We start from the raw sequence: 15,268 nt of genomic DNA, 5'->3' as shown, positions 1-15,268 counted from the left end.
AAACAAAGACTTTGCATTCCTACAACGCCTCCGCCCACTCGCGCTATCCAGTGGCTCTTAGGATCACTGATTGTCAAAAGAATAAAAGATTTTTCAGCCCCCGTTGCTTAAGTTCTTGCAAATTCCTCAAGCTTGCATGCACGTTAAAATAATGCGAGAACTGGCGTTTACAGTTACGTGAACAACTGCATCATTTCTAAATATTGTTTTCATACCCTACATAGAATTTTAATGCAGTTTCATTGCCGCTTGGAAATATGTATCTGAGGTACAAGAAGCATCTCTCACTATTAGGGTTGGTTTTCAGGCTCTCTCCCCCCATTGTGAGAAGTTCTGATCTATTATGGGCTGCGGAGACGCCGCCCTTACTCGACATGGGCTCGTCTGTCATTGGCTAATTTAGTCCCTGCTTAGTCTATACCAAAGCGGGCAGCCCAGGGCTGTCCAGAACCCGCGCGACTGTCCAGCCATCCGGGACACCGTGAAACCCAGGCGATCCGGACGAAGGTCCACGAGTCGGAGTTGCAGCAACCTCCCGAACCCGCATTCATCATAGCGCTTGGAGGGGGGTTGAGACAGGACTAGCCCCACTCGTGGGTTACGTTTTGAAAAAGGTCTGCGGGTCCGTGGACCGCGGCACTGTACTTTCGGACTGTAACCGGGTTTGAGAACGAACCTGAAGTTTCCCTCCCTTCTGGCAAAAATCAGGGAAAGTTTGATTATTTATATTATTGCTTTTTGCTTTTGAAGACCGAATTCCCATCTAAGGCATCAGTACCGTTTGGAAATTGATCCTCATTTTTTTCTTCTGGATTTTGCACGGGACCTGCAGAATGAGTTTACGTTCCCCGTTTGGTCTCGCGCTTCTCATTCACTTAATCGTGTGGAGTCGGTACTTGGGTTTCGCACGCGCTTTCGGGGACGAGGACGAAATGACGTGCGACCCGATCCGGATTTCAATGTGTCAGGATTTGGGATATAATGTCACCAAGATGCCGAATCTCGTGGGGAACGTCCTGCAGTCGGACGCGGAACTGCAGCTCACGACGTTCACTCCGCTCATACAGTACGGCTGCTCGAGCCAGCTGAAGGTGAGCGCGAGCGCGTCTCGCGGGCGATACTGTACACCGCAGCCCGCACGAGCTCCCACCGTCGCCTGGAATGTGGGGTGTAAAACTTAGAAATTACGAAGCGGTCAGCAGGCTGGGTGGTGTGTGTGTGTGTGTGTGTGTGTGTGTGTGTGTGTGTGTGTGTGTGTGTGTGTGTGTGTGAGAGATAGATAGATAGATAGATAGATAGATAGATAGATAGATAGATAGATAGATAGATAGATAGATAGATAGATAGATAGATAGATAGATAGAAAACATAAAAAATATATAAAAGTCTCTTAGAAAAGATTCTGTAGTCATTTCTTGGATCTTGCGAAGGAGATGACATGTAACAATATAGCCTACTGTACTTCGGTATTTTACTTGTTCAGGGGACAAGTGAAGTTGAGACAGTTGAGTGATCTTCCTGATATCAGTCCAGTACTTAGTTGGATGTAGTTTTGGTTGTAGATTTGGACTATCTAAGAGTTTACGTTATAATTTCCTTCAGCGGTTGGAATGTGTTCGGGAATGACCGCAGCGAAAATCCGACATTTCCTCTCGTCATTTCAGTCTCATTAAACTACCATAGCGGGCGGGCGGGCGCAGACACACACACACACACACACACACACACACACACACACACACACACACACACACACACACACACACACACACACACACATACACAAAGACTAAACACAAAAGTATACATAGTGCTTCTGCTTACATATACGGCCTCTCACTCAGCAAAGAGCGATTCGTAACAGCTGGCGCACGTGCGCATACATACAGTACATACGCTTCAACACTCTTAACACTGCACCCTAATTAAATATCGGAATATAGTAAATTGTCTTATTTCTTATCACAGTACAGCTGACTAGCTTACTACTATACCTATATTTTGGTTTAAAAGCAGTTAAGGCGTCTGCTTCAGCTGTAGAACTGTGTCCAGGCTGGTACATACCTGAACATCTCACCAGTCTCTGCGCTGCATTACGTTAGTGCACGCTGCAGGCGAGCTGACTTTACCACATGTACATCCACAAAGGTCAGAACTTCTGATATTTGTTATGAACTCTTAACCTCAGGACACACTGTTCTCAGCGTGCGGACTCTGCCAGTTGATGCCCTCCGCGAGACGTTTCAGGGCAGTGAAATAACGCCTGTGAGGCTCACTTAAGGTGTTGATTTAGGTCAGAAACAAGTAACAGTATTGGATTGGGTTTAAAATGGATGTGGAATAATTTTACATTGGTTCCAATTCTGACTACGATTCTAACACTGCACAGCTATACCACTGCACTGGTGTAACTCTACACTGGTATAATTCTACACCAGTGTCACTACACAGATATACAACTGCACTGCGATGGTAGTATGCACGTTTACTCTCAGTCATGGAAATATATAATATATAAAATTATCATACTTTAGTAAGTTATTATAATACAGTATTATAATATCTCAGAAATGGATCCAGCACAAAACAATAATTATTATGTTACAGGCAGCATAACATTTATTCAGTTTATTTCTCAGAAGCAGGGATGTATTTTGAGGAGGTCTCCACAAAACACACCTACAGTGCTCGCCGCACTGTTGCTGTCTTTGCCATCATTGTCCAAAGGTCTCCCCTGTTCTACTGAACGGTCCTTGGGCTTCAGGGCACCCTGGGGGCCGTTGGACAGAAAAGGGCCCATGTGCAGTCAGACCATCAGAGGAACAGGAAGAGCCTCCACTGTTTGTAGAACCAATAATATAACATATTGGGTGTGACATACGAGACAGGAGTTCCATATTAACATCAGTCACTTGGTCAGATCAGAGTCAGATCAGATCAGACATGACTGGGGCTGACTTCAGATCAGATCAGACATGATTGGGGCTGAGTCAGATCAGATCAGACATGACTGGGGCTGTGTCAGATGAGATCAGACATGATTGGGGCTGAGTCAGATCAGATCAGACATGACTGGGGCCGTATCAGATGAGATCAGACATGACTGGGGCCGTGTCAGATCAGATCAGACATGATTGGGGCTGAGTCAGATCAGATCAGACATGACTGGGGCCGTGTCAGATCAGATCAGACATGATTGGGGCTGAGTCAGATCTGATCAGACATGACTGGGACTGACTTCAGATCAGACATGACTGGGACTGACTTCAGATCAGATCAGACATGACTGGGGCCGTGTCAGATCAGGTCAGACATGACTAGGGCCGTGTCAGATCAGATCAGACATGACAGGGACTGAGTCAGATTGGATCAGACATGACAGGGACTGAGTCAGATCGGATCAGACATGACTGGGGCTGACCAGATCAGATCAGACATGATTGGGGCTGAGTCAGATCAGATCAGACATGACAGGGACTGAGTCAGATTGGATCAGACTCTGCGGTGTCACCTGCACCACAGCAGCAGACATGCAGTAGTGATTAGTGACTTTGCCCTGTGCACGTTCCCACTGTCCATGTGTTTGTTAACACTGCAGATGTGTTGTACCACAATCCCAGAGGTCTGTGCATAAATCCACTTAGTGTCATCGCTTGTCACCGCTTGGTTCTGTTACATGGGCCAATTTACTGGAATATCGGAGAAATGTGAAACATTTGTCCATGCTGTAAATGGTGACCAGAACTTTCTTTTTTCTCTTTCTCTCTCCTCCCCATCTCTCCCTCTCTCTCCCTCCTCAGTTCTTCCTGTGCTCCGTGTACGCCCCCATGTGCACCGAGAAGGTTCCGGTGACCATCGGGCCGTGTGGCAGCATGTGCCAGTCGGTGAGGAACCGCTGCCTGCCCGTACTGCAGGAGTTCGGCTTCACCTGGCCCGACCTCCTTAACTGCAGCCTGTTCCCGCCCACCAACGACCAGAACCACATGTGCATGGAGGGCCCGCCGGAGGACGACGGCCCGCTGCACCCGCGTCCCCTCCACCCGCAGGAGGAGGACTGCGCCGAGCTGGCGGGCGGAGCCACCGACCGCTACGTGTGGGTGAAGCGCAGCGAGGCCTGCGCGCTGCAGTGCGGCTACGAGGCCGGGCTGCACCAGCGCCGGGCCAAGCTCTTCGCCGACGTGTGGATGGCGGTGTGGGCGGTGCTTTGCTTCGTCTCCACCTCCTTCACCGTGCTGACGTTCCTGCTGGACTCGGGCCGATTCGCCTACCCCGAGAGGCCCATCATGTTCCTCAGCATGTGCTACAACGTCTACAGCGTGGCGTACCTGGTCCGGTTGACGGCGGGCCGCGAGCGAATCTCCTGCGACATGGACGACGCCAGCGTGCCCGTCCTGGCCCAGGAGGGGCTGAAGAACACGGGGTGCGCCGTGGTCTTCCTGCTGGCCTACTTCTTCGGCATGGCCAGCTCCATCTGGTGGGTGATACTCACGCTCACCTGGTTCCTGGCCGCCGGGCTGAAGTGGGGCCATGAGGCCATCGAGATGCACAGCTCCTACTTCCACATCGCCGCCTGGGCGATCCCCGCCGTCAAGACCATCGTGGTGCTCATCATGCGTCTGGTGGACGCCGACGACCTCGCCGGACTCTGCTACGTGGGCAACCAGAACCTGGACGCGCTGACGGGATTCGTGGTGGCGCCGCTGTTCACGTACCTGGTGATCGGGACGCTGTTCATCGCCGCGGGGCTGGTGGCGCTCTTCAAGATCCGCTCCAACCTGCAGAAGGACGGCACCAAGACGGACAAGCTGGAGAGGCTGATGGTGAAGATCGGCGTCTTCTCCGTGCTCTACACCGTTCCCGCCTCCTGCGTCATCGCCTGCTACTTCTACCAGATCTCCAACTGGGCCGACTTCCAGCAGACGCCGCGCGACTCGTACGTAGCCGTCGAACTGCTGCGCGTCTTCATGTCGCTGCTGGTGGGAATCACCAGCGGAATGTGGGTGTGGTCAGCCAAGACGCTACACACCTGGCAACGGTGCTCGCTCCGCCTCCTCCACTCCCGCAGGAGTGCGCGTGGCAACCAGGCCGGCGACGGCTGGGGCAAAGCCGGCAAGGGCAGCGAGACCGTGGTGTGATCGAGGAAAAAAAGAGGGGACAGGGAATAAAATAAATAAAATGGAGGAAAGAGGAAAGGGGTCCAGGAGGCAAACCAAAACAGCAGCTGAGAGGAAGAAGGAGAATGTGACACAGGAGTGAAAGAGAATGGAAAGAGGGAGGGAAACGAGAAGAACAACAGCTCCACCTTGTGGACATTTCTGTTCCTGCAGCCACAACCCCAACCCCAACCCCTCCCGTACTCCCTCTCTCAGGACACAGACTCACGTAGCACTATCAGCTCCTCAATCATTTTATGTGGAGAAGCTTCACCAGATGATATTACACTGGATGGTGACACAGCACAATCCCAGGGCGTTGGGCCATGACAATGTAGCGTTACAGCCAGCCTGCTCTTGCCGTACGGTTACAGCAGGAAGCAAACAGGGCCGCTTCTGCGTTAGTGTTACGGCAGGAAGTTCCAACGCTAGTTCTGCAGTAGTTGCACCACAGGAAGTAGCAAAGGCTGATTCTGCAGTAGTGTTGTGGCATGAAGTAGCAGGCGTGGTTCTGTCCTGTGGATATTCAGGCCAAGATGGATTGCTTCTGCTGCTTTTGCACTATGGTAGCTGTACTGCAGCAAAGACACCTGGGAAATGTAGTTTTTTTTCCACACCTCAGCGAACCGCACAGTTTACCTCGCGTTGAAACACAGCTGTCTAAGTGATTTTTTTTTCTGTATGTCCTTCAGTGGACCTCTGGACTGGCAGCTAGGATCTTAGTGGGTTAGGATTAAGCAGCACCACTAGGTTTGCTACACTCCTCAATATAGTTCTGGAGAACCCCGCAGAGTTGAACATTTTGGTGTTCTGCTACTCTGGTCCAGGTTCAGGGAGGTGTTCACAAAGCCTCTTAGTTGAGGAGGGCTGCCATGAACAAGCCAGAAGTAGTCTGGTTCCTGTGAGCTCCTGTTCTGGAATGCTGTGTGGAAACAGATCTAAAGTTGGACCTGATGTCCAAAAATCTGAAATATGGTTAGCAGGAATCCACCATTTTCTATTCACATGAATCTTAAAATATTTACTGTTGTATTTTTGTTTTTTTTTTTTTGATAAGACAAAGCTATGTTATTTTGAACAAATACGCTGTTACACACACACACACACACACACACCTACACTCCTCACACAGATCCACACACATCATGCACCTACATCACGCACACATTTCACACACTGTTAAGATGTAATGAGTCAGACTTATTTAGGTTGCTAAATTCTTGCACGACAATCAATGGCAGGAGAAAGTGAATGTATAGACCTCTGAAGAATTTCTATTTTTACACATTTCTGAAGTGCCTCAGACAAGTATGCTGGTGGTACCCACATTACCCTAAACGTCATGAAGTGCTCCTGCGTTAATATGTACAGGAACTAGGGTTTGTAGTTTTTATTTGTTGTCATTAATGTATTATAAAATGCTAATTTATCTTTGTAAAAACTTCCAACAAAATCTAAAAAACAAGCTTGTTATTTAAGGATGCTTTTGTACCAAATGAAGAGATATTAAACTTTGGTTTTCAATGTGCGGGGTCTGTGCGTGCAGTGTGTGTGTGTGGGTGTGTGTGGGTGGGGTGGTGTTAATAATCTAGAGAATTTAGAGAATCAATTTGCTAACAATGATTAAACCAACAACAGATAACACAGAGAGTAATGAATGTGTCACTGAGCATATGAGCATGGAGTCTCAAGAACGCTATCTGAACGAATAACACATTAAGAACACTGTACCGATTATGAGGGACGGAGCAGGATGCCGTCGTAGCGTCTTTTAACGATTTACTTAATTACAACAGACACGCAATGCAAAACCATCATGACAAGTCGGAAACACCGGCTGACAAAAGACAACAACACAGCCAACACGTAAATACAGACCGACTACAAACACGAGCAACATATAACGTTAATGAGACCATGGACAGGGGAATAACACGGATGAACATACACGCATACACGGACACATGCGAAAGCACACACATAGATTCACACACAGAATCATGGCATAGATTCAACAAGGTACTGGAAACATTCCAGTCTGGTCCATATTGACGTGATAGTATGACACAGTTGTTACAGATTTGTTGGCTGCACATCCATGATGCAAATCTCTCATTCTATTGGACCGAGATCTGGTGACTGTGGAGGCCATTCGAGTACAATGAACAGCTGCTCACTGGATATTTTCTCTTTTTTGGAGAATTCTATGTAAACCCTAGAGATGGTTGTGCGTGAAAATCCCAGTAGATGAGCAGTTTATGAAATACTTAGACCAGCCTGTCTGGCTCCAACAACCATGCCACGTTCAAAGTCACTTAAATAAACTGTTTTGCCCATTCTGAAACTCAGTTTGGACTGCAGCAGATCGTTTTGCCAAGTCTAAATAGCTAAATGCATTCAGTTGCTGTCATGTGATTGGCTGATTTGACCTTTGCGTTAATGAGCAGTTGGACAGGTGTACAAGGAACGGCAGGATTCGTTAAAATTTAAGGACACAAATAGTCAAAACTACAATTATTTATAACTGGGAATCCCTAATAAATACTCTAGAACATTCTTTCTTGGAACCGTGTCCACACATTTATTTACAGGGAAAATTCCAAAAATTGGTGTTGTCTCATTCTCAGGGGAATTTGACAAACATTTTAAACTACGTAGAGCAAATCTGAGAAACAACAGCTAAAAATTTAGTTGAATTTAAACTGAAGTGAACATATTTAATTTGTGCCCATGGTTCTCTGTATGTCTGCATAATAAAATCTGACATTAGAATGACGGTGACATATACAGACAGGTGAGCATACAGAGTCAAACACATCCAGCCAGTGCATGTTCTATGTTGATTTCATGATGCACTATGCTGATACTGATTTAACATTTAGACCGTTTGGACTAAAGTAGGAGGGAGAAACAAGACTAGACAGAAAGCACTGACATAATCTGAAGACCCCAAAAGGCAGTGTGATTACAGAGTGTAATGAATATATGTCATGACCATACATTGAGATGTTGAAATAGTGCTGAATCGGTCATGAGTGAATACTGGGAGGTATAGAACTAAGTTGAGAGTGGATAACATTAACGGAAGTTCAACACATTGACAACATTAAAATCTACTCAACATACTCTAACATACTCCTGTCTGGAGCAGTACAATAGTCTTTCATTCAGGTTTATATATTTGTTTATTGATTTTTACATTTTTATTATTGTTATTATTAAATATTCATAGCCACATTATCATCAATATAATATGGTTAAAATAACTTAACATCATTAAGTTAATCCAGGAAATCCAGGATGAATAGAACATAACGTATACCCTCTAAGAGCTGACGGGTAATTCACACATTAGGTACAATCTACCGAGACCACTGGGTTATCCATTAAGAGACTGAGTGCTGTTGCATGGGAAATCACAGGTGGCTGTACCTGACTGTCGTGTTTGATACCATGTATGCTATATGTATTACCATCCCATATGACTATTATCAGATAACTGCAACTCTTATGAACTTTTGAGAATATTATAAAGAGCTTATCTGGACATAACTTATTTGCTTATTCACACAAAGAAAATCTCACTGAGGACTTAATTGCATCTTCCCAACACCAAAAAGACCCTAACCCTGGCTTCAAACCGTTTCAGAACAACCAAACCCTTACAAATCCAATCAACCAGCGGGAATGCAGAGGAACATTCTAGAAACATTCTAGAAACACTCCAGACGTATAGTATGGCAAACCAGTGCAATATTTAGGTTAGTATCACTGCTCAGCAGTGGCATTGCATCTTAAAGAAAAGCTTTTTTGTTTGTGGTAAAAGTGGTAAAAAATAGTTTAAGTGGAAAAAACGTATCACCAAGGAAAGAGGATGTGCTCTGTAATGACAGACGTCTGCTGGAAACCGAATAGGGATGTTCCTGAGGCCAAACATAACCAGAAATCATATACCGATCATTTTGGAAGTGCATTCATAACAGCTCTCATTATGTAATAACAGCTCTTATGATGAATGTGAAATTTACACACTCAAAAACACTCATGACATAAATATTCTGCATAAACTGTACTGTATGGTCCACCTCTTTTAGTTAGGGAAGCAAATCTCGATTGGCTTAAGCCTCATTTTGAGGGAACAACCCCATGAACTTATTTGGGATGCATTAGGAATGTGACATTTGACATTTATTATGTTGCCCTTGAGAATCTTTCAAGATATACTGATTGTTTTTGCTCTAAAACAGTGCTTAGTACAGCTTCAGAAAACTAAAGTAACGGTATTGCCTGTTGCCTAAAAAAAAAAAAACAGCTATGGCCACTATATAATAGTGGTATGAAAGTAAGCAAACAACATTTTATCTGCTTGTTTTGAAAGTCAACTTCACATTTTTACTCACAAACAAGTTAAAATGTTTTTTAAAACATTCTATACTGACATTGCTTCCCCTGAGATAAGTAAAGATAACACGTTTTCATGAAAGTGCTTGACATTGTGTCAGTGCAGCCAGGGGACAGTGAGGGGTTGCTAAAATAATCTGGATGTGTGCCCTGGAGGAAACTTCTCAGCTACACAGCCTTCAAAGGACTTGAAACCTCAGGAATATCCACTTAAGCATCTATATTGGACTGCAGTCAAGCAAGAGGTAACCAGTTCAAATTGTAGTACCCCAACAACAATACCTTCCAGTGATCTTGCAGTGTTTAAAAAATAATAATAATTTCAAACCAAATTCTGTATGAGATGATCCAGCTCTGGTGCCGTTTCCCAGCAGGCTACACAGAGTAGCCGAAATCCCGCTGTGATCTTGTTCGTCCGGCGTGCAAACAGCATCAGTCGCTGGCATTGTCCTTCGGTCAACTCAGAACAGTTCACGCACTCACTGTAATCCGTACAGCACACGCGCGCTGATCTCTAGAACTTGTGCAAGTCCTCGGTATCTCCAGGTTCTTCAGAACCTTCTGAATGTACTAGGTTCTAATTGGCTGACCTCAGCCAATCTGACCCTGCAAATTGGGAGGGCTGATTGGAGAAAAACACGTGGCCTGGTCAGCATGCCGTTCCCCGAGTGCGAGATCACAGCAGAGTGCTTGCGAGAAGAACAGATACTCACTTTAATGGATGCGCTTCAAAACCTTGCACCGCTGAAGAGCAGAGTGAAAAGAAGGAGTGAGGTAGAGGGAGGGATGACAGAGAAACGGAGTGGTTAGTCCGTCTGTGTAATCACAGGTGTGCACTTTATCTTAATGCAAGATGCGCAAGAGCGTGTTGAAGCGCACGCGCATGATGAAAGAGCACACGTGAGCTTTTGACACGTGTGTGAGAACCTTTGACAATTTGAGCATGTTTGGGAGAATTTAAGAAACATCAGAGAGTGCCGTCAGCGTGTGGAGCCGTACCTTGGTGCTGTGGTCTGTGGTACATCTTCACTGTACAAACAATGGCAATGATGATCACGGGGAGAAGCACTACAACACTGGCGATAATCACAATCAAATCCACAGGGGGTGGACGGTGAACACCTGTCGAGAACACAAACACACTTCAGTAGGCTAGTACACAAGTAGGCTAGTACAAACAGTAGGCTAGTACACATAGTAGGCTAGGACACACAGTAGGCTAGGACACACAGTAGGCTAGTACACACAGTAGGATAGGACACACAGTAGGCTAGTACACACAGTAGGCTAGTACACACAGTAGGATAGGACACACAGTAGGCTAGTACACACAGTAGGCTAGTACACATAGTAGGCTAGGACACACAGTAGGCTAGTACACACAGTAGGATAGGACACACAGTAGGCTAGTACACACAGTAGGCTAGTACACACAGTAGGCTAGGACACACAGTAGGCTAGTACACACAGTAGGCTAGGACACACAGTAGGCTAGGACAGAGGGTTCTGGATGCAGTCCTGCCAGGAGAGGTGAACAGAGTGTCTGCACTGCACCAGACAAGGCCAAGGCCTCAGCACACTTATTCTGGAGAAGACTTTCGTGAAGGCAGCACGATACCAAATGCTCCTTCGTGAGATTACAATTCATCGAATTACTTTCAGTTTTTTCATTTTGTTTTTCGAGTGTTTTCGTCCGCGGAGTACGCCCAGCTGTCATGACGCGGTGAATGAAAACCGATCGCTGGCTTCCTTCGCTATTGCATCGCGCTGCTTGCCGATGACAAACGTCTCCACGAAAACTATGCTGAGGCCTTTTGTGCGGAAGCTGTGAGGGCGTTGTACGTACATAAGGGAAAGGGGGAGGACACAGCGCCCCCTACAGTGCAGGTGATGTTGATCAGCTCAGTGCAGTTCACCGTGGCATTCTGGGACACGTTCCACAGGCCAGTGTGCTGGTCACGCTCAAATCTGTGGCTCGCTTCCCTTATAACGATGCCGTGGCCTCCACCATCCATGGTCCAGTTCACTTTGCTCTGAGGGTATCCGCCTGATGACCAGCAGGTGACCGTGCAGCTTGGCACAGTGTCAGAAGGGTCGGTGGGGCTGCAGGGCCCCTGGGTGATCACTGGCACACTGTAGCGGCCTGAAAACAGTCAGAGCGAACACTTGACGCAGTGAGAAAATTCCGAAGAGCAGTTAGCGTTTCACTTCCTCACACGCACACTCACACACTCGCACACCACCACCACCCCCCCCACACACACACACAAGATACCTTGACCCATGTGATAGTGTAATAAAATAACCCTAACCTTAACTTGACATTGTTCATAGGTGCTTATTTTTTAATTTGTTGTTTTTGATTTGTCAAGTCATTTGTTTGAAACAGGTGTAAGCAAAGCTGTGCTGTCTATGTGACAATCAAGATCGCGTGAGGGCACACAGGTTCTCAAAAGTGCTTGAACACATTTCTTACACCCTGCCAGAAATATGAACAAAAGTATAACAAACCAGAAAAAAACAGGGTGTTTTGTGCTATATGAGAAAGTCTGTATATGAGGTGTGTGTGTGTGTGTGTGTGTGTGTGTGTGTGTGTGTGTCCGTGTTTGTCTGTGCATGTGTGTGCGTGCGTCAGTGTGTGTGTGTGTGTGTGTGTGTGTGTGTGTGTGTGTGTGTGTGTGTGTGAATGCACATACACGCTCTGTACCTGTAACTGTGAGATTAAACTCTGTCTTATATATTTCGTAATTCTTCCTGAAGACGATGCAGCGGTACATGCCCGTGTCGTTGAGTGAGAGCTGAGACAGCTCCATGGATATCTGCTGTACATCCACACGAGTCCTGTTCACGTACGCCGGGTGAACGTCCAGTTTTGTGTTCTCGTAATAACCATTGATGAAGATTTCAGGTGTCGAACTCTGAACCACCTTCTGGAAGTATATCCGCATAAACGTTTCATTTTTATTGAACTTGCAACGCAGATGGACACTCCCTCCAAAAACCCCCATCACGTTCAGGGTCGGAACGCCATCGTCTGGACACAAACGACAGGGAGAAATCAGGTCAAAAATGGAGGCACTTCACAGAAACCTGCAGTTGGACGGCTCACCGGAGTGCAGGATGCTCTCCCATGTTACACACAATCAGTCCCACAGACACGCAACACATGCACCTGTACATGATACACCGCTGACAACGCTGCTACACACACCGAGCTGCAGCCCCTGACATTGCTGCAACACACTCAACACACCTTCAGCACACTTACACACATGCACTCACATCCATACTGTACACATTCTCCTGATCATGCTGTTACACACACACACACACACACACACACACACACACACACACACACACACACACACACACACACACACTCACACACACACACACACACACACACACACACACACACACACTAATCTAGTGGATTAGAACGACTGTTGGTGGCCTGGAAGTTGCAACTCATTCGTCTTTGCATTATTTAGAATGTCAGCTAGAACACCCTCAGAATCATATATGTTTGTAGTGTATGTTTCTAGTCATGTCTTATATCTTGCTGGTGTGAATGTGGACATTTCTATATGACCTGCCCACAAGCTTGTTGGTTGTCTCATATTATACTGTTTGACTAAGTAGATTTAACTATTAAAACCATTTGAAAACGTCCTGACACTCACGTCCCATACATGAACCTTCAGGATCACATCACAATCTCAGAGACACGCAACACTCCGGAGGGTTTCTGTGCACAACGAATTGTATTGTAGCTAATACGCGTAGTTACATTATAGAAAATCCTACATAAGGTTAATCTAATGTGTTAACAAAAAATAATTTTTCAACTGGGGGATCTTGCATTTCGGTTTTAATTATCCAGTTCGCAGGGGAAAGCCCTGATTTATGATACAGCCTCCAGCTAATTATAGGCTGAAGGATGTGAGTATATGAGTATATGAGTCTTACCGGAGTTCAACGCCAGCACCGCTGAGATGAATCCCAGGAGAAATCTGACATGAACAAATAAACAAATAAAAGGTGCATATAAATCAGTGTGAACAGGCTAACACGTGTTTACACTCCTTCAGACACTCTTTGACGTCAACTTCCGCAAGGTTCCCGTGACACACTCGTGTTTGGGCAGCACTAATCCGACGTTAAAATACTGGACTTCCAGGTATCCGTTAACGCACTTGCGTTTTGGGGACGGCGTGTTTGAAAGGACGAGGCTTTATTTCCGCTTTCTCGACTCCAGTAAGCATGACATCCCAATACTATTATGTAAGTATGTCAGTGACAGGAAGGCTACAGACACATTTTATCGACTCATTAACGTTTGGATCACTATCTTCGACATGTCATCGAACCCGTATGCCCACAATGTTTACAAGCTGCGGAATGACACTACGGGAAGAGGAACGACATATAACCCGGCTTTCACTCCGGGTGTGAAAGTTACAGAATTATTATTAATATAGAACCGTTTTGCACAGACGATGTGATATCGTTATTTCTAGTTTCAGAAATCTCTTTATGTGCATGTGGGTGTGTGAGAGAAAAGAATAAACGAGAGGAAGAGAAGGCTTCTCTCTCCCGTGGTTTCGTTACATGACTCACACACTCTCCGTTATTGTCCAGATCGGTAACGTACGTGTTATGGGGGTAAGTGAAATTAATGACCCGACGATTCTAACTAATTTCTTTTCCGTAACTACCGTTTCTGTGTGGAAATCTTCCTGATAACACAGTATTTTCTTTTCTCGTGCGAATTACATGGTTTCGTGCAATTAAACATTATTTATACGCTTAACGCAATTTCATGTTATTGTTATTATGCTCTTGAGTTGTCAGATTTACCACAAACAGAAGTATAAAGTTGTAATTTACTCACAGGTAGCTGCGTAACATCGTGCTAAGTAGCCGAGCGAGACTTCAGATAAGAGACCGAAACGGGGAACTACGCCTCCGAGAGAGAGAGAGAGAGAGTTCATTTAGTTTCTGGCAGGAATGAGGTCATAGGGAATCCACAGCATTGTTGTCCTCCCGCTCTGTACACACACACACACACACACACACACACACACACACACACACACACACACACACACACACACACACACACACACACACACACACACACACACACACACAGAGAGAGAGAGAGAGAAAGATCGCAATTAAAATGTATTGTCCACCATCTCTCTCATGTTAATTCCTTTCAGAGAAACAAGCTTTCTACAGGAATTCCAGCAATGTCTTAAATGTATTAAGAATGACAATGCAGCACAAAAAAGTATCATAAAGTGTCCTAAAATACCAGAGCCACATAACACTTTTTAGAGTCTCGTCCTTTAATATTCTATGTGATAAACTCTAGGGTTTTAGTCCAAGTCCTAACCGTAGCTTGTGTGTAAGGAGCAGTCCTACCAGTGACCATGCGATGTTTCCTCAAAAATGAGATGCGTTGAAATGGGAACATGAATGTACTGAACACTTCTAATACAGAGAGAGTGAGAGAGAGAGAGAGAGTGTGTGGGAAGAGGGGAGGAGCATCTTTCCGGATGAAAGAACTATCTGCAATGACTTTACTGACAATCTGAGAATAGTTTAATAGAACATGGTGAAACTATTATAATTATAGATCAGTTTGCCTTTTTTGCCAAACATAATCAAGTTAAACAAGTTTCTTTGGTTCAGGCATCTAACAT

At 45.6% G+C, this 15,268-nt stretch overlaps 2 protein-coding genes across 4 annotated transcripts; one reads left to right on the top strand and one right to left on the bottom strand.

The window, feature by feature from the left end:
- Positions 1-437: 437 nt before the first annotated feature.
- On the top strand, positions 438-6,681 carry fzd4 (frizzled class receptor 4). The gene is made up of 2 exons (XM_076976016.1): positions 438-1,091; positions 3,801-6,681. Exons 1-2 carry the CDS (start codon positions 834-836, stop codon positions 5,133-5,135), a joined length of 1,593 nt encoding a protein of 530 aa, XP_076832131.1. The 5' UTR covers positions 438-833; the 3' UTR covers positions 5,136-6,681.
- Positions 6,682-6,954: 273 nt separating this feature from the next.
- LOC143477449 (T-lymphocyte activation antigen CD80) lies at positions 6,955-15,057 on the bottom strand. 3 transcript variants are annotated; one of them, XM_076976017.1, is made up of 8 exons: positions 14,988-15,057; positions 14,452-14,608; positions 13,527-13,570; positions 12,262-12,588; positions 11,401-11,697; positions 10,554-10,676; positions 10,268-10,298; positions 6,955-10,176 (listed from the first exon to the last, which is right to left on the bottom strand). In XM_076976017.1, the coding sequence occupies exons 2-8, from the start codon at positions 14,466-14,468 to the stop codon at positions 10,146-10,148; spliced, it is 870 nt and encodes a 289-aa protein (XP_076832132.1). In that variant the 5' UTR covers positions 14,469-14,608; positions 14,988-15,057; the 3' UTR covers positions 6,955-10,145. The 3 variants fall into 3 exon arrangements, with proteins under 3 accessions (XP_076832132.1, XP_076832134.1, XP_076832133.1); XM_076976019.1 differs by having other exon boundaries at positions 14,452-14,523; positions 14,988-15,025; XM_076976018.1 differs by lacking the exon at positions 14,988-15,057 and adding an exon at positions 14,959-14,978.
- Between the last annotated feature and the right edge of the window lie 211 nt (positions 15,058-15,268).

Source organism: Brachyhypopomus gauderio, chromosome 16 (genome assembly GCF_052324685.1).
Source record: "Brachyhypopomus gauderio isolate BG-103 chromosome 16, BGAUD_0.2, whole genome shotgun sequence".
Taxonomy (NCBI): domain Eukaryota; kingdom Metazoa; phylum Chordata; class Actinopteri; order Gymnotiformes; family Hypopomidae; genus Brachyhypopomus; species Brachyhypopomus gauderio.
The sequence above is the reverse complement of the archived record's forward strand: the minus strand, read 5'-3'. Positions and strand labels throughout refer to the sequence as shown.

What these genes read in the sequence shown, in the direction of transcription:
- fzd4 (XM_076976016.1), top strand. Translation starts at nt 834, where the DNA reads ATGAGTTTACGTTCCCCGTTTGGTCTCGCGCTTCTCATTCACTTAATC. An exon ending in GCTGCTCGAGCCAGCTGAAG is followed by an intron (nt 1,092 to 3,800) that starts GTGAGCGCGAGC and finishes CTCCCTCCTCAG; the next exon opens with TTCTTCCTGTGCTCCGTGTA.
- LOC143477449 (XM_076976017.1), bottom strand. An exon ending in GGTGCTGGCGTTGAACTCCG is followed by an intron (nt 12,589 to 13,526) that starts GTAAGACTCATA and finishes GTTTGTGTCCAG; the next exon opens with ACGATGGCGTTCCGACCCTG. An exon ending in CCACAGACCACAGCACCAAG is followed by an intron (nt 10,299 to 10,553) that starts GTACGGCTCCAC and finishes TCTGCTCTTCAG; the next exon opens with CGGTGCAAGGTTTTGAAGCG.